This window comes from Folsomia candida, unplaced genomic scaffold (assembly GCF_002217175.1).
Source record: "Folsomia candida strain VU population unplaced genomic scaffold, ASM221717v1 Fcan01_Sc002, whole genome shotgun sequence".
NCBI lineage: Eukaryota > Metazoa > Arthropoda > Collembola > Entomobryomorpha > Isotomidae > Folsomia > Folsomia candida.
In genome coordinates, this window is record NW_019091194.1 from 12658669 (window position 1) to 12679444 (window position 20776).

A 20776-nucleotide genomic window follows, 5' to 3' on the forward strand; every position below is an offset into this window, starting at 1 on the left:
ATCTTCTTGAAACCGAATTATGAATTATTGTAATTGCTCGTGTGCATACAAAACTAAATTAATTAACAAGCTTTTACAAGTTTAAAACAGAGCATGTCATGGTCAAAAAGTTGACTCATTACGTTCATGATCCGCTATTGTCACTCTTTGATCTTGGTCGGAAGGTATAAAAGCAAATGATGCCGAGGATGCGAAAGTCCGTAGTTTTGTAGCAGAGAAAGTTGGAGCACTCACTGAAACATACAATCCCAGTCAACCGTTTCCACCAAATTTTGGTTAAAATATAAAAATAATTGTCAGAAGCCAATCCTCAGACGCCAACATGTGGAAGTTAGTATCGTCCATGGTTCAATTTATCAGGAGTCGAGTAAGTATCTAGCATTCAATTTATATAATTTATGCAAGCACATTGCATAATTCTAAAATTCTGATGGTGTGGTTATCGCAGGCAGGGTGTTTACGGGTGAGCTGGATAAAGTCCTTGACGGAGAAAGTGACGCTGGATGACGACACAAGCGACGGACCGTACGAGAGATCTTTTCGAGGGTCCACAATAAGTAACAGCAGAATTTATGCCTCGTTCTCCGTGAAAGTTGAATATCATCACAGCCGACTTTCTTACTTTGAGCCCTCAATTAGGGAACCTTGTGTGTGAATCGTGCATGTATGTACATATGATTTGTATATTTGTTTTCTTCTAATTTAATGATTTACTTCATCAAATGCTGTATGTATGCATGCATGCACATATGTAAATAATAATGATAATAATATTGATTCAAGCAGTAAAAATAATTTTTAAGTTCCATTTATTAAAATCTTCCGCAACATTACTTTCATGACATGTAATGGCTATTCAATTCATATTCTTTCACAAAGTACTCTTACAAAGTTGGATAAAAGGTGAAGAAGGAGATACAAAACATTAAATCATTTCGTTCTCTAAGAATGAGTCCAAGTCATGTTCATCAAGGCTTATACTTTAAATAGACGACAAAAACTAATTACACTGGGCAATTATCTCACTATATTTATAAGTATTTTAGCAATAATAGAACACGATCCTTGACCATACAAATCAAAACCATACTTTGAACAATACATCAACTTTCAACTCAAACAATGGAATTATATCTTTTGAATTTCAAATTTGCTAATAAACTTTACTAATAATTCTTCAAGTCCAGCACTTCCAATGGGAAACAGGTACATGGATACGTAGTAGTAGTATGTAAGAGTAAGGAGATCGAGGTATATTAGTGAACAAAGGGAACAAAATTCGCCTTTGATGAATTCAATTACTCTGTAATCCTGTACTGCATATGACCTCATAGCACTATTCGAAGTACAAAACAATTAATGTGAATGAGTGATTCAATTTTCGTTGACTTGTTGGCTTTGTGATTCAATTTCAGAGCCTTGATTTTGGTATCTTCTTCCAATGCTGACTCAAACTTACTGGTGGCAGTGGCATTATCTGCCTCATTTACCATGCACTGCATACATTCCAAACTACCACCATGTCACCAGTTACTAAATAATAAGTTGCAATAGTGCACCTAAATTTTCAATATGCGGGGTTACGGGCGTTAAAAAAATTACAATTTTTTCGATTTCGATATTGCATTCGATAGCAAATAGCACCATTTAAATAAATAAAAATCTTTGTCTCATTTTGTTTTCTTGTTACTCGTACACAAGTGTTTGTGCTTGCACAATTTTAGTTAATAGTAACACAGCCAATGGCTTCAATGAATCATCAACATTTTTCCTGTTTTTCATTGACTTTGAAATTGCACCGATAAAAAATATCTCAAAGCAAATACTCTATAATTCTGCTAACTAATTAAATCATTTAAAATATTTCGGACACAGATAAAATAGAAAAAAAATTGTGTTTGACTGAGGACTGGTAACATAATAATAAAAATCAATAAACGATGAAAATACAATAAAAACCTGCTTAATCTAAACAAAAGTTGTATGCATGAATTCAACATTTAGTTGCCAAACAATCATTGAATGTGGTCCTGCATCATGGATTATTATAAAAAATATCAGTCTTGAACAACCACACCAAATATTCTTATAATATTCAAACATCTTAATTAGTTACGAATTAATTTTGTGTAGAAAAAACAACAGACTTAAGAATGACTTTGTATAGATTTGCTGTATTTTTGATTCGGCAATCACAAGTGTGTAAAGACTGAACAATTCAAGTCTTTTAAAAAGCACATCGTTTCATGAAGTTTGCCAATTTTTTGGAGTGGGTAAGTGCAACTCTGATTTTGGAATAGTCTGTATACATAATATGTAAGATTTAGATTTGAAAAATGTAGCTCAATTGTCAAAATTCAGCTCCAGTCTTTCACTAGAACATAATTTCAATCACATTCGTACGTTACACTTGTGCTCATATCTAGAAGAAGAATTTCGAGGAATCAAATTCTGTTCAGTACATGATTCCCATTTGACATTGATCCACATAAAAATGTATAAGGTACAACTGCTAAATATTTCGTCATAATAATACTCACATGATTAAGTGGGCACAGATTCATAATTTGACAGTTAAAATCACCAAGTGCATATCGAGATGCATATCTATATGTATGTGTCTAGATAAATAATAAAATATCTATTCATTAATGATTATTACTATAAATCTCTTAATATAAAACAAACATATATATTCGTCAATATTTCCGAGTTGTGATAAAATATATCTATCGATTTCAAAAATTATTTACTTATACGATTAAGACTTTAGTTTAGTCTGTTCATTTGCAGAATAATTGATTTACTGATAAATCAGTGGGTTAAGCTGATTGATCAATGTAAACACGATATTCGCAGATTCGTTCCTGATGAGCTCAATACTCACTGAATACCAAGTGAATACATGCATAACTTAGTCTGATGTTTAAATAGAACAACTTTGTATGCAACTAATTATCAGTTGAGAATACTTGGTCTTGCATAAACTGTAACTTACTTATTTTGTCGCATTGACAAATTATTGGAGGGGACGAGAATGCTCGTGGATTAGATTCGTTTAAAGTTATTTATATACGCGTATGTATGAATAAGACACGGATACAGTTACGAGGTAATCAGTAGCAATAATGCAACATTTTGATTTAACGCAACCTTGATTTTGGGATCTAGGATAAATTGTGAACCTTTTAGATTCCACATGTATCACAGATTCTTCATACGCTTGCGTTTATACTTTTGAGTTGGCCCTTCATGAACAGACGAGGAATTACAAGTGGGCGATATTGCGAGTTCTGGGTGGTGATGGCGACGATGGAATTCAACGCCAATTGATTCAGCGACTGGCTCGGGTAATAAATCTTGCTGTTGTTGACGTACACGAGAAGGAAGAGCCAGATCCACAGGTTTCAGGACGTCTCCACCAATTGGGCAGTTGAACAACTTGTCGTCTTGAGTCGCAGGATTTTCCTTGACGTAGGCACTTTTTAAGTCTCCTTTCCTTCCCCCTTGGTCTATTCTCCGTTTTCTGGCTCTCGTCATTATCGGCTCAAATTTGAAGGTGGGCGGAAATGAGGGTCCAGTCGTTGGTATCTTTGTTTGAGTGACAAGGGTTTGAGTTACGGGAAGTTTGACCTCAACAGGTACAGTCTGAGTAGCGGGCACCGACGGATGAATAGCCACCAAGGTGGGCGGAGTAGTTCGCACTTTCTTGGTAGAGTCAGTCGAGTTTTGAGGAAATGAGAAGGTGGAGACAGGCGTCAAGGGAGGTGGTCCTGGATGCTTGCCTCTGGAATGAACAGCACGGGCAGAACTTGCGTTGGAAATGGAAGAGACGCTGCTCCCAGAAAACGACGTGGAAGAATGGAAATTAGAACTAAAGCTATTGCTATTGCGCTCGGGCAATGAAGAAATATACTGAAATTTAAAAAATAATAACAATAAATCCAACTGCTTTGTGAATGCATTTACACAACTAAAATTTGCAATAAAAACATACTTCTTGAACACGGGCTTCGCCAAATGTGAAAAAGTTTGGACCTTCTTGCTCATTGGAACTCCTCTTTGATAAAGTGGATGATGCATTGGAATCGGAACCTTTACTAACCCCACACGAGCCGCCTATAGCAAGTTTTAATTGACAATTAAACTCTCTCGCTCTTTTTGTACAATAATATTTAATACCAATTTTGTAAATACCTGACAAGGACGATGCAGATGAGAAATTGCTGGATGATGACGATCGTCCGTCTGTTGACTTTTTAATTTTCCGTCTTTGAGCCAATTGTGACTTTGAGGATGCAATGTCCTAAAATAAATAAATCACCAAACCTCATTAATTAATTAGTTCCAATAACTTGAGCTGATATGGATGGACCTAATCATTAATCAAATAAAGTCAACCAACCTGTAGACGAAAGCCTTCTTTTTGAGCCATATGAAAGGCGTTGAACGTTTTCCCGACTGTAAAATTTAATTTTGATTGATTTTTAGATAATTGCATAAAACACTTCAAGTCTAAATCTTAGCAGTAACAATAAAACCGTAAATACCTGCAGTCTCAGCACCACGGTGGCTTCTAATCAAAATACTGGGAGTAGCCAACAAGCCACCCATGCCTCCCTCCAACCACAAGTTTTCAAGTAAGTCTTCCATTCTCAGTCGTTTTGTAGGTTCAACAGTGAGCATCCCTATAAATTATTTTTTTTAATATCATAAGAACAAACCAATTAAATAGCTATGTAGCTGAACTAGATAACAATATGCAACTTACCTTTTGTCACATTCTTTGCTTGTGGAGATACATGTTGCCTGCAAAATTAGAATTGTAAGAATGTTTCTAATTGGTTATCAATGTCTCGTTTCTATTAAAGCGTTGTACACTCACCATTCTGTGCCATTAAAGTCAAATTGACCTCCTTTGATGCGAGCCATGATAGCTGCTGCAGAATCCTCTCTGCTTCGTGCTTGAAATGGAGCTCTTCCCGACAACATCGTGTACTGTAAGCATACAATTTATTAATATGGCGCAGGAACTAAAATTGGGGCTATTACAAAAAAATAGTAAAAAACATATCTTACCAGAATCACACCCAGCGACCAAATGTCACAACTGGAAACAATGAACCAAGTTAGGTCAGGTTTCCAACTCTTTATTCCCATCGTTAATTACTTAATAATATCTGTAATTACCTAGAACCATAACCCTCATCGTTTTGATTCATTGCTTGTCGAAGTACTTCAGGAGCTGCATAGTGCAATGTAAAACAAGGAGTTTTCATCGTTTCTTTCTCCGTGGGTTTAAATCTTGCAAATCCAAAATCTACTATTTTGATTTCCGAATCTTCACTATCGTCAACGAAAAGGAGATTCTGAATTATCAAAAATAAGGTTAGATTCCAAACTTTGAGTAATAAATCCATCATTAAAACACCAGAATGTATAGTTGAATACCTCTGGCTTCAAATCCCGGTGAACGATTCCTTTGGAATGCATAAAATGCACAGCATGCACTAACTTTCGCATTATTTGACTTGCTTCATCTTCTGTGAACCGTTCTTTTTGACGAATTCGGTCCAATAGCTCGCCTCCTTTCAAAAGCTCAAGGACAATGTAGGCGTGCGCCTAAATGATTGAAAATATAGGCATTAGAAAATCCGACATTGTGGCTGAACTTATACATACAATCGGGCAAGACTGTGTCTATCCAAGTAATAAATCTTACCTCATCATGATAGACGTTGTGAAGTTTTACAATGTTTTCATGACCTTGACACAGCCTGAGAAGAGCAACCTCATTTGACGAATCCACCTTACGACTCACAATTTTTACTGCATACTCCTTCCCAGTGCTCTTCTTGACGCATCTACGGCAAATGGAGAAGCTCCCATCTCCCAAAATACCACTTTTCAGGTCAATCTCATACAAATCAAAGAATGGAGAGTTCTGCAAAATATTAACGCAATTAGATTGTATAATATGCATGTATGCAAACCATAATTAGTTAAATGAGATGGACATGGAAATATGTATGTGCTAGCAAATTTTAAAACTTACAGCGATTGGAAAATTGTAGTTCATTTCTTGCGATTGTCTTAATATTTCATCTTTAATAACGTTGTTCTTATCACAAAATAGAATGGACGGAGCAATATAAGAGTAACCCTATAAAGACAAATAAACACATGCAATAAGAAGGTGTTTTGCATCAGATTAAATTCCTCTTTAAATTCCCCTTACCTTAAATATTTTATCAAAGTTTGGAGGAACTGCAATTGCAGGCGAGTCCGTTGGGACCATTTTGGTAAATTCTTCCGCAAAGTTGGAGGTATCTAGCTCATTTTGAATTTTGGGTACGAATGGGGCCTTGATCTTCTTGTCTGCCATGTCAACCCAGTTGATTCCCTGCAATAGTAAAAGTATAATTGTTAGAGATTAGTAATATTCAAGGCGGTAACACTTGTCATGACTGGCTCTCTTTTAGATGTTATCGAATGCTTTGCAGTAACTGTGTGGTCCTTCATTACCTTAAAAAATGCGTGTGATTTGACTTCTGTCGCATCAGTGGGTCCACCGCCCAATCTTTGTCGTGGCTCTTTGATTAACATCTTACAAATAAAATCCTTCACAGGTGGCGACAAATCGTCTGGAATGGGAGGCTCAATTTTTAAGATGCGTCTGAAATTTTCATGAAAAAGTTGATATTGAAGCTTGTCTCGAATTAATTTGAGAATCAACATGCATTTAAATTGTATACGTACCTTGAGATTTCTTGTTGCGTATTTTTTTCGCCTTCAACAGTGAAAGGAGAGGCACCAGTGAGCAGTTCGTACGTTAGGACACCCACACTCCACCAGTCCACAGCCTAGATGGGCAAAGCAAAATGTTATCAAAACCGTTCATATTGTGACGACAAACTTGGTGAAATTTTTTCTTATCGCGCTATGCTTATGAAATTATAAATTCATAATGTCAACGTAACTCCCCGTAATGTATGCAAGTTCATTTTCTCAAAGTTTACAAGGTGGAAAATCGCATCAAATTGTTAACATAATGCTTCTTTTACTATGCAAAGATGCTCATTTGTACAAAATTTAAAATCCCATAAGTAGGGTGCCTGGAGTTCTTACATAAGTGCACTCAAAATAGTGTTAAAAAACAATGTACATTTGCTGGTAGAAAGTAGTTGCAATTCAGCACCACGAAATCATACATAGCCACCTACATATTCACTCAGTAATTCCCCACCACAAGTTGGCCTACATGCATGAATTGAAGATGTGCAGTGTGTGTGCACTAGTGGTACAAATGCCAAGAAATCAGGTCAACTCACTGCCTTTGCTGAGTGCTACTTTTATTCCGTCGTGCGACTGCTACTACGGATTTCAATTCAATCTCTGCTAATGATATAATTTCCAGATACGAATGTGCTGTAAACAACACTCGAGATCCAATGATGCAGGAGGGGCACAGAGCCAACAAAAAACCATGCACTTCCCGTTGTCGCATCGTCCTGTGCCCATTCATAAAGTAAATTCTACTATGCACCACAGTTTTTGGCACAAAATAACAGTTCCTGATTATCCTACTTAAACCCACCTTATTATTATTTTATGTATCTATACATGCAAAGAAATTAAACATATAACTTACAAAATCATGACCAATGTTTCCACCTTTCACGATCTCTGGACTCATGTACTGTAATTAGAAGGAATAATATAATTATTAACGTTATTAAAGAATACTTCATACATATGTCAGCGATAAAACGTTTAGGCACTAGGCAGCTACATACCTCAATTGTTCCACAAAACGAGTAGGTCCGGTGTTCCTAAAATGACAACAAAATTTTGTACTGTGAATTACCAATATATTTAAGAATGCATTATTAGAAAAACTACTTATAAAACTCTCACTCCATTTGTGTTTGAAGGGGAAAATGTGTCAGGCAGCAGCATATTTCTCTGGACAGTGAAAAAACTTGGGCATTGGGTCAATGTCAGCCCGTGCAGTATGCTGCATCAATCGATACGCGTGGATTTAGTTATACGAAGCAAAGGACTCAAGAGAAAACGAAGAAAGTGAGAAAGTTTGCCCTTTTCTTCCTCCTCTCGTTTTGGTGCTCTGATTCCGATTCAAGGAATTCAGGTCGTGTTCTCGAAAATCATAATAGAATTTTAATAGAAACCCGATGACTCATTCGGATATCACATCTACGAAAACCTACCCACATTAATCAATACCTAAATTTTAAGTCTTTTCACCCAGACGAAATTGGCATTGTGGACACACTTCTCACACGACTTTCGGACGATGGCCACGTCCAATAAACTACACAATAGAGATTCTTCTGGAGAATAATTACCCAATGAAGACGCTTAGGATACAAGTCAATATATAGAATCCCAAAGGATAGAAAAACAATAGTTCTGCCGTGGTCCGGAAATGTGATACCCAAGATAACAAATAAAACAAGAGTCTCTGGGCATGAACACGCTGTATATGAAGAATGGAAAGGTGAGAATTTCACCTGTATCCTTACATGTGTTATAGAAAATGACATCATCTTGACTCAAAATCATACCAACTCATACTTCGAGAACAAAGATAATTTTTGTGAACTTTTTCCTCTAAAGCCGATTAAATTATTGCAAATAGTATAATTTTATTGTACTACGGAGCTTTTCAGCAGTATAATTACAGCAAAGTTTGGAACCGACTAGTGGATGGAAAGAGTCTTAAAAGTAGAACTACTTACTCTGCACAGTTTCTTCTTGCAATTTATTTTGACTTACCTTTTCATGCGGAAGGAATTCTTTACTTAGGCCAAAATCAGTCAGCACGATATGTCCATCAGCATCGAGCAGAATATTCTCCAATTTGATGTCTCGATAGATGATTCCGAGCTATGAAGAATATAAATTCTTTTATTAACTCAAGTCTCGCACATTGACCGGATTATTGTTAGTTTTCATTGATGAAATAATAATTAGAAGACGACTCGATATAACGATTCAGTATCAAATTTTCTTCCAACCAAATCCCACAACGAATTTCTTTCCTTTCGTCATTCAAATTATAACAACATTTCTGCTCATTGATTAATGTAAATGTCAAAGGAATATTGAAGCTTGACGTAACAGTGAATCACAAGAAATACACCGACACTCGTTCGAAGCAATGACTTTACCTTCCTCGACGTAGATGTATCAGTGACGTAGATGTATCAGTACATAACCGGATACTAGAATTCATTCACGCAACAACTTGGCAATTGATGTGCTGCTGGAGAGACGCAAAGGAATCATCGCAGTGAAGTGAAGTCAAGGGACGACGCTCAGAATTGTATTCCTAGCAAGTCTCATCCCACGTTCTCCATTAATTCTATTTTTAGCATATTGCGCAATTATCGAGTATTTTTGTAACTTTCCGACCAAAAATAGAAATCAGACTGTTAGCATTATTAGGTTGAAGTTGTCCCTGTTATCGTAGCAAGGAAGGGCATACCAACGACATGACATTACGCAATTTACCTGATTTTCAGATAATATATGCACTTTTGAAAACAAGCTCCGTTTCAGAAGTTCAGTGTTTTTTGAATGAGCTGCACTAACTTGTCAACGCGTATACGAAAATGTTTGAAACTTTACCCGTGAAACATCATTGGCTTTATTTTCTGTCTATTTTTCGTCTCTTTTGTGAATACCAGGATAAAATTGTATGAAGATTATTTGGGTGATATCAGTACAAAATGGGATCTAGATTTACACGTGGGACTCATTTTATAGAAAGGTCAAACAACCCATTTTGTCGAAACTGGATCTTCATCAATACTGAATGTCATTGGGGGAGGGACGTTCCGGATGTTGCTACATGCCTGAAACGGTTGAGGCAGGAAACGCTTTTTGCGACCAACAGCAAGATTATTTTCTTTGCAGAGATGACAGAGGTTAGAATTGGCAGTAAATTACCTAATGAGGCGAGACTTTCGATCTACTCCTCTCTCATGACATAATTACTATTCGTAATGAGTTGCCATATTTAACAAACTATTTCCACACAAGTGGTTGTACTCGTCCTTTAAGCAAAAGAAGATTCAGAAATATTTATCGCAGCATATACACATGTAGAATATTTAGTGATACCTTTCATTAAATTGAGTCGGGAGAGAACGAGATTGAATATCATTTGTCTTGCAATGAAAACGTAAGCCTAGCTTCAAGATGACGTTGTCCCTAATTGTATTGGTCAACAGTACGCATTTTATAAATCATTTGGCTTCAACTGGATTATCAGCATCAGGGAAACAAATTTCAAAATAGTAAGAGATTAAAAGTTTAGTCTTTATACACATATTTCTTGCACATATAAATTTATCTCTTTAAAGGATGCAATTAGCTGATCCATCCAGCGGCCTCAAACTAGTTTAATCCATCAAATCAATAGATTTGATTCGACAGCCAGTAGTAATGGCTGTAGTAAAGTCTGAAGGTTGACATTGAACACAAAACAAATACGTACATATGTATACATTAGAGCGTGCATAGCTTGGATGGTTTGCAAGGTAAATCTCTCCTTAAACTATTGTTCTTCCATAGAAGTCGTTCAATAGTAAATTGTGAACTTGAAATTCAACTCCCAAATTGAACATTATGATAAACTAACTCATGACTATTCAGCTTGAAATTAAGCCTGGCTGAATTTCATTCCATCTGCCAATTATTAATCGCAGTAAGTACATTACACCAAATCTTCTCCTGACTTTGCACCTACCACTATTGACTAGAATCACCGACTGAAAATTTAATAGGGAATAAAAATGAGATGAAAATTCATTTTTAAACGAATGATTATTGCTCTGTATAATCCCACCACCTATAATTTTAGCCTCAACTGTATACACTTACATGTAAGTCATACAACCTTCGCCTTTATTTTTTAAATACAAATAAGAAATAATAAAAATGGGTCATAAACCAAAACTGGGCCCAAGTTCACATCGATTTCACCACCACTATATAACTCATATAATATTTGGGATTGAATTATAACAAAAGGTATTAAAATATGGAGTATTGATGGATCTGTTGCAGAATAACTGGAAAATAATAGTACAAATTTCATGGAAAAATTCTTCGCTCTATCAGTTTCCAGAACTGGCTTTGCCAAACAGTATGACAATGACCTTTGCGAGAGTGATAAAAACAAGCTGTTTGCCTTGCAGTAAAGATGTTTTTGTTGTTGTTTTATAATAGGGTATAACGCATTTCATTATATTATTGCATCATCATTCAAAGAAATCCCTTTGGTAAAATTTTACTTATAACAACTTTGTGACTCAGAATTCTCTAGTAAGTTACTTATTAAATACTACAATCATGCGTCTATAAATTCCAGACAAATATCATTATATTTCAATTTTCATCAAAGAAGCAGGAAATTGTCTTAACTTGATTGGCAGAAACGAGTTGTTTCAATTAGTAATGTATGATAATATGAGTATACACATAAAAGTACCAACCTTGTGCAAGTGTTCCAACGCGAGGACAATTTCTCCAATATAAATTCGCACTTGGTCCACAGTGAATCTCTCCCTTTGGTACAAATGTGTAAACAGCTCACCTCCACTAACGTAATCTGTAATTGCAAAGAACTAAAAATGTTACTTTAGGTCCGTAAAATCAAAACATATCACTTCATAATAAGTATGTTGACGACAATAAAAATGGTGCTGGACTTGTAAACAAATTATAAAATAATGTGCGGCATGCGTTACGCAATAACGAAATCAACATCATTGTTTTCATTCATCCACTCTGCAAATATAAATATATGTACTTACTTTCCACCCGATATAAATTTTTACCAACCCAACCGTTAATACCTACAGATGCCTACACAACTTTCTTTGTTATTGGGAAATCGTCTAGTCAAAGTCTACCCAGCAAGTAGAATACAAACAAGGTGGACACAATTCCTGACAATTGAGTGAAACATGGGTCTGAGTGACACGACTCTTGTCATCTCTTTATTAACAATAACCACATGATCCCCGTACAACGACAAACTTGTTTTGTCTCTCGTCGTGGGTGTGGATGGTAAGAGTTTGGCACCAACCAGCATGTTTGTGCTTGAAATGAATACATCCAACCACTTACTATACTGGATTTGGAGATTAATTAGGCCAACACAATAATACAATCCGGAAAAGAATGGTCCCCAGTGTCAAGTGTGTCAACCTACAGCCCACGAGAGGCCATGACACGAACCTAGTTTTATTTACTTTCTTTCCTCGTGCATGCATTGTCAAATTGATGACGGTGAAAAGTCTCTGTTTTCTACCCCGGAGTTATTGCCTGTGATGCGACAAGCAAACAACACCTCGCAGCAGATTAAAACATGCACGGATACTTATGATATTTGGCATGTATCCACTATCCACTACATAAATACATACATACGCAACACTTTCACTTGATACAAATTTCCGTCAGTGAATAACATGAACCTCATTCTCCAAACTTGCTGCATATGCACTTTAGCAAAAGTGGTAATAAACTCTAATCTAGTATATTCAACGTCGTCTTTTTAGAAACGTCATTTACATAATCTAAATCTACTAAACCCGATTGAATCTATTTTATGCAAACTCGATATTCAATTCATGGAAATACCAGGTTTATCCAAATTTTCAGACCTATGAAACCAGCCACCTAGGATCGTTCCATAGGGTGAGCTAAGAACTAAAGTTTCTTAGCCTATAATTGGTCAAATATGACTTCTTGTAGTATCGCAGTGTTTGTTGTTTTGCATATATATAACACTGTTTTAATTCATATCAACATTTACCATCAAAACTTTGCTATCATCTCTCATCTTACCACACAAACATTACTTCATATTTCTTACTTGTTATAAAATGCACTTAGAAATGGGATGCAGCTTTGTGAGTTGTGAACTCACTAAATTACCAGCGAATTCTGTGAGCCATAAATTTAATCCCTTATTATTAGGCAACTCAAACACAGTACAAATGTAAAAAAAAGTTCACAACCAAAAATGGGTCAGTGGAGTAACATTATCATGTAACGCCAGTAATAATCACCATCACAAATTCACCATCTCTCTGACCAAACTGGCTTCCCAAGCAACATGGAGAAATGACAAGAAATGCATGAAACCCGACGGTTTAACTCCAACATGAACCTAATGCCAAAATCCCCACCATCATCAGTTGGACATGCTACGTACGACGTTCTGATGACCTATTTATTGCTTCCAATAAAATGAAAGTCAGGCCACACATCCAACACAAACGTCAATTTCTTTCTGTTGTTCATCCAGATTTGTTCATCACGTGCTTGAAGAGGGAGGAGTGGACCGACGCTGACTTGGACTCCTTCGAAAGAGGAAGTAATAACTTGAAATTATGATCAAGTTTAAAATGCTTGAGAACGTCTCTATTTATTGTGGCACGCAAAAACTCAAAACATTTGACACCCTTTACTGCAAAGCCACAACAAACACAGACAGTTGCAAATATTTAGCTCTTTGGTCAAATCTTACATAAAAACTGGAAATGCAAGAAGCTACGAAATAATGCAGTGCTTTGGTGCGGAACAGTTTGCTGGCGTATCATCATCACCATACACGCAAAAGTAGTGGTGGAAGTTCTCTCCTTTGGTTGCATGTCTTGTCCTCTTCGTCTAAATGTAAGCCACTGACCTACTTTTTCGCAAATTTGATTCTGCCATTCTTTAACTTGGCTCTTTTCCTTTTCTTACGTGGATTTAATAATCTCATGAGGCTCAAATCTGACAAAGTATTAAATATCATGAAAATATGCTCTGTACGAAACAATTAAGCAATCCCAACCAAATGGACGAATGGTCATACGTTATAAAAAGTACAAAAGTAACAAAAAACAATAAATGCAACATAATATATTTCCAAATTAATTGAGCTTTAAAAAATGTTCATTTGGTGAGACGAAGAAGAATTGTTAGCATACAAATAGAACATGAATACGAGACAATAAATAAAGTTGCACGTTTCCGCGTAATTTTGTAGCCTCCCATTCCTTTAGCAAATTGAAGGAAGGAAGATAGACAGGCAGAAGGGCAGGTAGTCAAGAAGTCGCCAGTTTAAGAGTCACAGACATCGCATCGATTGCTTCGATTATCAAACCAACCAATGCGTACATACATCGACATTATAAATCAAGATTCCACGACGACTTTTGCCCACGAAATTCGCTATGTGCCACACTCACTATTCTGCCAAATCCCATACGAAATGCATTGCATTGTATGCATCATGTATGTGCACGCTCTCTCTCTGCAGAATTTGTGGAAAGGCACAGGGTTTGCTAATAGCTCATAATAATGCTGCTGCCTTACCTACATGTCTTCCCGTGCCTATTCAATTGACCCACTTTTTCATCCCATTCCCATAGCGAATAAAAGTGAGCAGCCAGGGTATGCATGTTGGCAAGTAGTTTGTCACCCTACAAATGTGCTGTTACTTGCCGTATGTACATATGAATTCGAATGACGGAGGAAAATGTGAGGAAGTAAAATATTTGAACAAAAGTAAAAATCCTACTTCAATGGAAGGAAGTAGCTCCTACTTAATTAATCTGATTAGTTTTTAGCTGGTAAAAGTATGCTGTCGTTGTTTACATTGGTGTTTACGTACGCATTTATGTGTATCATTTTGTACTTGAATCAATCGTATGTACGTACTTGCTCTGATTAATTAAAATGTATACATGTTTATATAAATTAAGTATACTCGACTGGGAATTAGTTAACGTATGTTGATGCACTTTTCTTTTATGCTTTCCGGTTCTGCTTCATCTTATTGTTAACGTACCCATTATTAGGATTATTTCAAAAACAACAACGCTGGGAATCCACACTCAATATACATTTACAAATGTATCAGTATCATTGAAGCATAAAAGTACGAGCTCAAATCTCAGATTATTTTCATGCAAAAATGTACCTAACTTCGAAGCGTAGGGTTTTATCTCTTCCGTGTAGCTTTACTGTGGGAGTGAACCTGAGAACATTTTCAAATCTGTTACAGGGCGCAGAGAATACAAATGGCGTGCTAATTGATTATGCTAATACAAAGGAAACCAATACTTAGAATGTCTTCATGACATCTCAAGTCGTTAACTTCGCATCGCACCATTATGCATGCGGATAGAGACGGAAAATAATGAACTGCAGGCTTCAGAAATATCCAGATGCCCTACTTTTGAGATCCTTTGACAAACATCGAATAACATTTGTACTTACATCTTGGCAAGATTGTTACTGATTCGGTGACAATGATTTCAATATTTATGTAACCAGATCACACTATTGATACAATCTCGAGTAAAAAAATCTACATTTACACCACCACTTCCGGTCATCATCGAATAAATAGTTGAATCGGAATGAGGAATGCTCGAATTTTGAGACACAAGTCCATGGAAAATGTGCTAAAATCGAGTTAGATAATTAATTTTTCCACGGTATACACAGGATTGTTGTCATTTATTTAGTCTTTAAATTCGAATATGGGCCTACGTTCTGTGAAAGAATGTAAATGATGACAACAAATCTAGTACACACATAAAATGTACTGTGTGAGTAGTGAAGCGTACAAAAATGCCTGTGATGCATGTCATCAAAATATATTAGCTGGGAAGTGAAACCAACTGATCTCCGCAGTTTGTGTGTAGCTGGATCTTATTAATAAATTGAGGTCAAAGGCATTTACTTCGTACAATGGAGTAGAATAACAACAAATAATGCGTCACCCATGAGTGATTTTTGCCGATATGCATGGCGTTCCTAATGATGTTTTTAAATTCAATTGCGTTATCTTAATTATGGTTTCAAAACCTATAAAAATCTCAGGGGTTTTCTTAGTTTTTTGAGTTAAATTTTCCATCATGGACAAATCGTATATTACGATTGTTATGGTGGAAACGACCAGAAGCAATAATATGCATAACACCATGAATTCAGGTCAAGTTGAAATATTAACAAGCAACGCCGTAGAAATTGTTGGACTAACCCAATAATGAACTGACATACCATAAACTCACATGAATAATTCGTCGTGCATTGATGATTGACCATGCATCCGACTTATTAATCCCACTAAATCAAGAAATGTTGATGAGAGGAAGTTTGAAGGGGCAGTGGATGCAGGAAAGGTGAGGGATTTGGCTAATTTAAATATTACACATCTCCATCAAATGAGCAAGTACAGGAAACACTGCATAAAAGTGGACATATGTACATACGTGATAAATTCCTCTTCGTAATCAGAATGTATGTATAACTGTTGCAAATAAATGCACAGATTGTCAACAGTCCGTAACCCACTGACATATTTGTGTCTATTTATGACACTCCGCATCGAGCATGAGTTTAACCAACCACAATTTATGGTATCATAATCATCAGTGTAAGATTCGACTATGTTTCAGAGCCTTCATTTCAAAATTTCTACGATCCCCCAAAAAGAAGTGAATGAGAAAATGAGTTTCATTTGTTACAAAATACAACTTTAGCTGGAAAAATCATAGCAATTCATGCATGCATAAATATGTAATATGCATAAATATAACTCGCGACTACCTAATTTGTCGCGAATCCTCGCAAGAGCACACCAAAAAAGAAATGAAATACGTAATGCATTGCTCAATCGTCAACAGATTTCTCCAATAACTAGCAACTATTTCCAACCCTAGACGGAATAGTAGATTGCTGTAGCACGTAGAAAAGATTTAAGGACTGATGGTTACTATTATACCATCATTCTTTTCATTTGCAAACCTGACCAGCCCAATCAATGCCAATCTGAAGGACTTTTACAGCTCGCGTCATTACTATTGGTGGAAATGCCTCCCAATCACAGAAATGAATCATTAAAGGTTGCTTTCACTTTTGTTATGTGATGATCATGACGATATTGTGTAATAAAGCCTCCAATTAAGTGCAGACAGTGTCGCGTTTGCGATAATACAGATAATGTGAATCAACAATTTAGCAACGGCTAAAGTAGAGTCGTAGGTTATGGCTTTCAAAGTACATGTATGAAACTGGTATGCACCAGCGTAAGGAAATTCGACTGAGAAAAGTAACACAAAATTTTGTATCGATGATTTGATCAACAGTATCGAGAAAAAGGTCGTTAAATAATAAAAAATAATAGCAGAATGAAACCATAATAACAATATTGATCAGCGCTGTGTTGTGTAGTCGTCGGTAGAATCAAACATCACAAAAAAAGTTAAGACTGCGCAATGCGTTGCGTATTCATTCAATCAATCATGGATCCGTGTGTATGTATTTGGTTTGTTCGGTGAAATCGTGAATGGTCACCTTTGTGCATGTCAGCTGAAATTTAGTAGTGTCACTGCCAAACGCACAAGGACACAAATAATCTCCACGAGCCTGTATTGTACAACAATTTCACATTATCCATCTCTTTATATAATGGAAATTGGTTTCTGCATTTTAGACAAAAATATGATAAATGCTCAAAGTTTAGGGAAATTGAAACAAGTGAAAACTACTTCCGGACTAAAAAAAACAACGTGATCCTATCTCTCTCAATTGTTGGTGGTAACCTAAAAAACATTGCCTATTGGGATGAAAAGGAACAGGGTATGAGCATGCATGTAAATAAATATGTGTGTCATTGTTATGCAATGTTTACAAGTAACTGTTATTTTCAAACGGAGATGAAATGAAATTTAGGCCAGCACCATGAACAAAACGAGCGAGAAAACCCGTTATGTTTTCCCATGGTCCCATCAATACAACAAAAACACGATTATACCGAATTATTATGCATTCTTTTTTATTTCATCACTCAATTTGATCTGTATTCAGTCAATAAATAAAACCCCCGGATGGCTGATGGAAGTGGAAGGTGTAAGGTAAGTGAAGGTATCCTTGACACAAATTCACCAACAATGAAACTACCAGCATCATAATAGGGGATCACGACATTTATCAAGTCTAAATAAACAGCATGCATCGTTGAATCACAAGCCACCCACTAACCAACAACTACATATTTTCAGATATACATATGCATGGCTATACGGCCAAGTATTAAAACAAAATATCATCAGAGCAGCTATTTATACTGCCATGCACGTGAAATAAGTCAATTAAATTGTGTTCTTCACATGCTATTTGACTTAAAATATTTAGCAGTGCAGTAATTATGCAGTTAGATTATAAAACAAATGCCATATTTACACTGTCCAGAAGAAAAATTGAAATTTTAAGGTTTTAAGGTACTGACAATTTGTTTATGTCCGTAATTTTGCGTGTTACATAATCAGTGTAAAAATTGCACAGCTCTATTGGTCGTGTACTATTACGGTAACAAATGAAACTGCAAATCCGTATAGCTTCGCTCCACTGCCGGCGATTAAAGAAAAGAAAAACGCAATTCCCGTAATTACCCTCGGGCTACACTGAACCTTATACGTTCGCGTATGTACTTGTTCTCCAATTTGTTCCGCAAATACGTCCATAGCGTTCCTATTGTTGGTGGGGATGATACACATTATTTAACGAAGCAGGTGCAAGTTTATGTACAAATGTAAATATAAATATGCAGGAAGGTGCGATGCAAAAGTTTTCAAAGGATGGCATGTACTCATTATGCATACTGTAAATTGTTTGAACACTCCTCTTCGTAATAAAGTGTAACATGAGATGAGCTCCTAAAACACGGATCGAGTTCTTTGATTTAGATCAAGTGCAACGAAAGTTATATGCAAAACGGAACTGAATTACACAATTGTGCATTTGAGCTAATTATATGGAATATGAGATGCACTAAATCTGGCTGTTACAGTGCTACCAACCAATTGTAAATAATTACAATCAAATCACGTACTGTAGCCAGCATAGTTTTTAGGCCATGCGAAATTGAGGCCAAGTTAAGTGCCAAGTGTAGTGTAGCTCAAGCTGAACTTAACACTTGTCTGTCTCGTCTGGCCAAACACATTTGCCAAATGGAACAGTGCATGGTTATTCAAACACACAAATACATTTTGGTATATACAAATGCTCAAAAACATTTCGAAAGAATTGGTAGCCAGTTAAAGAACAGGGAAATACCAACAAGGAAGTAAGTCTGCAAAAACTATATGGCGTCGCGGCTACGAAAAACTATGATTTTAGGGAATTGGTTACATTGTCACACATTCCAGTGAAAATGGATATTAATTAAATGATGACACAACAGCATGATACAGTACATATAATTTCTTTGTATTGCCGCAAGTTAAACTTCAAGGGACCACTGCCCATACAACTCTTATTCAATATACCAACAAAGCAACGAGGTGAAAAAATAAGTAAGCATAAAAAACCATGTAGATATTCACGCGTATTGCAAAAATGAAAATCCAACTTATTTTCTCCGTATAAAATCTCTATCAAGGTTATACCTACGTATCTAATCAATAAACACGAAACTATACTTTTATGCATGCATGAGTAAAAAAAATGCCCAAATGTTCGGATACTTACCTAGAATGAGATGTAGTTTGGCGTCAGTTTGAAAGGCATAGTGCAACGTGACGAGGAATGGAGATTCGCGTACAGCTTCTAGAACTTGTCGCTCTGTCTTTGTGTGTTCTAAGGGTCACATTATATTTGGTTACAACATGCGTTTTAGGTGTTTAAGTTTAACAATTGCACTTGTACTTACCCGTTGTCTTCTTTTTTTGAACGATTGCTGCCTTTTTGAGCACCTTCATTGCATAGAGCTTTGCATGGTCAAAACCCCCCACTTTTCGGACTAGAAAGACTTTTCCATATGCTGAAAAGTTAAAAGAAAGATTGCATTTAGAATTTGTTAGAGATATCATATTTTCAAAATACTCTATTTAATTTCATCATAATTTCCATCTACATCGGCCTTCATATTCCAACCCACATCAAATCCCCGTAATGAAAACTATTTATGGAAGAACTCTATAAATAATATATTTTATTTATTATTAGAATGCATAAGTTGCAAGATTAGTTCATGAATGATCCCATAGAATTATGAATCACAAGTCATACATAATTTATTGCAGGGCACCGCACTATATTCGCCTACGTGTAAACTGTACCAAGTTAGCGATAAAATCCAAAAATTATTGCAGAATCATACTGTTATGTAAATCCATTTATTTGGAACTACATATGCTACGGATAAGCAAATATGCATACAAACGTAAACAGCAAAAATGCTGCATTTTATTATCGGTCAAACACAATTCCCACAAGTGAATACACCTGCTAAAATAAATTTCCTGTGTGAAATGGGCTTGAACACATTGTCCTGTTTACAATTTACTAGTTTTGCTAAATTATATATACATATCAATCAGGTTCGTTGATTGCTAACTGATTAATAATCTTGGTCACAGGCGAAATCGCTACGTGGCGTTGTTGTCAAATGCAACTTTTGTGAATTCATATCGTATCAAGAGATTTGCCGAAAGCGAGATCACCTCTCTCCTCTCCATCGCCTGTCTCGACTGCTTCGATAACCACCACCATTCGAAGAGGAACGTTGAACGAATGTCTAGAAGAGAAATCAGGTCAGGAAAGCATTGGCTTTTACAAAATGTTTTTATGCAAGAACGCTTCCATTTCACTTGTTTTGTCCGCAGTTTTTCTTATACAACTATTTTTCGTCCCCTTCACTCCAACCTCAACAAATGTAAAATTTCTGTTAGGTAAGAAT

The 20776-nt window shown here is 36.1% G+C and overlaps 1 protein-coding gene across 4 annotated transcripts in view; it reads right to left on the bottom strand.

Annotated features, from left to right (window-relative positions):
• Positions 1 to 792: 792 nt before the first annotated feature.
• Positions 793 to 20776, bottom strand: part of LOC110843612 (ribosomal protein S6 kinase alpha-5) — a 54350-nt gene continuing 34366 nt past the window's right edge. For all 4 annotated transcript variants that reach the window (XM_022089585.2, XM_022089586.2, XM_022089587.2 and 1 more), the window contains 21 exons: positions 19748 to 19858; positions 19567 to 19674; positions 11523 to 11638; positions 8797 to 8907; positions 7797 to 7832; positions 7652 to 7699; positions 6760 to 6863; positions 6526 to 6676; positions 6239 to 6403; positions 6056 to 6163; positions 5723 to 5944; positions 5452 to 5622; positions 5191 to 5369; positions 5080 to 5110; positions 4886 to 4998; positions 4772 to 4809; positions 4551 to 4688; positions 4406 to 4461; positions 4198 to 4306; positions 3998 to 4119; positions 793 to 3915 (listed from right to left, as the gene is read on the bottom strand). In XM_022089585.2, the coding sequence (XP_021945277.1) occupies positions 3205 to 3915; positions 3998 to 4119; positions 4198 to 4306; positions 4406 to 4461; positions 4551 to 4688; positions 4772 to 4809; positions 4886 to 4998; positions 5080 to 5110; positions 5191 to 5369; positions 5452 to 5622; positions 5723 to 5944; positions 6056 to 6163; positions 6239 to 6403; positions 6526 to 6676; positions 6760 to 6863; positions 7652 to 7699; positions 7797 to 7832; positions 8797 to 8907; positions 11523 to 11638; positions 19567 to 19674; positions 19748 to 19858 (2948 nt within the window). In that variant the 3' untranslated portion in view covers positions 793 to 3204. The remainder of the gene's footprint in view (positions 3916 to 3997; positions 4120 to 4197; positions 4307 to 4405; positions 4462 to 4550; positions 4689 to 4771; positions 4810 to 4885; positions 4999 to 5079; positions 5111 to 5190; positions 5370 to 5451; positions 5623 to 5722; positions 5945 to 6055; positions 6164 to 6238; positions 6404 to 6525; positions 6677 to 6759; positions 6864 to 7651; positions 7700 to 7796; positions 7833 to 8796; positions 8908 to 11522; positions 11639 to 19566; positions 19675 to 19747; positions 19859 to 20776) is intronic.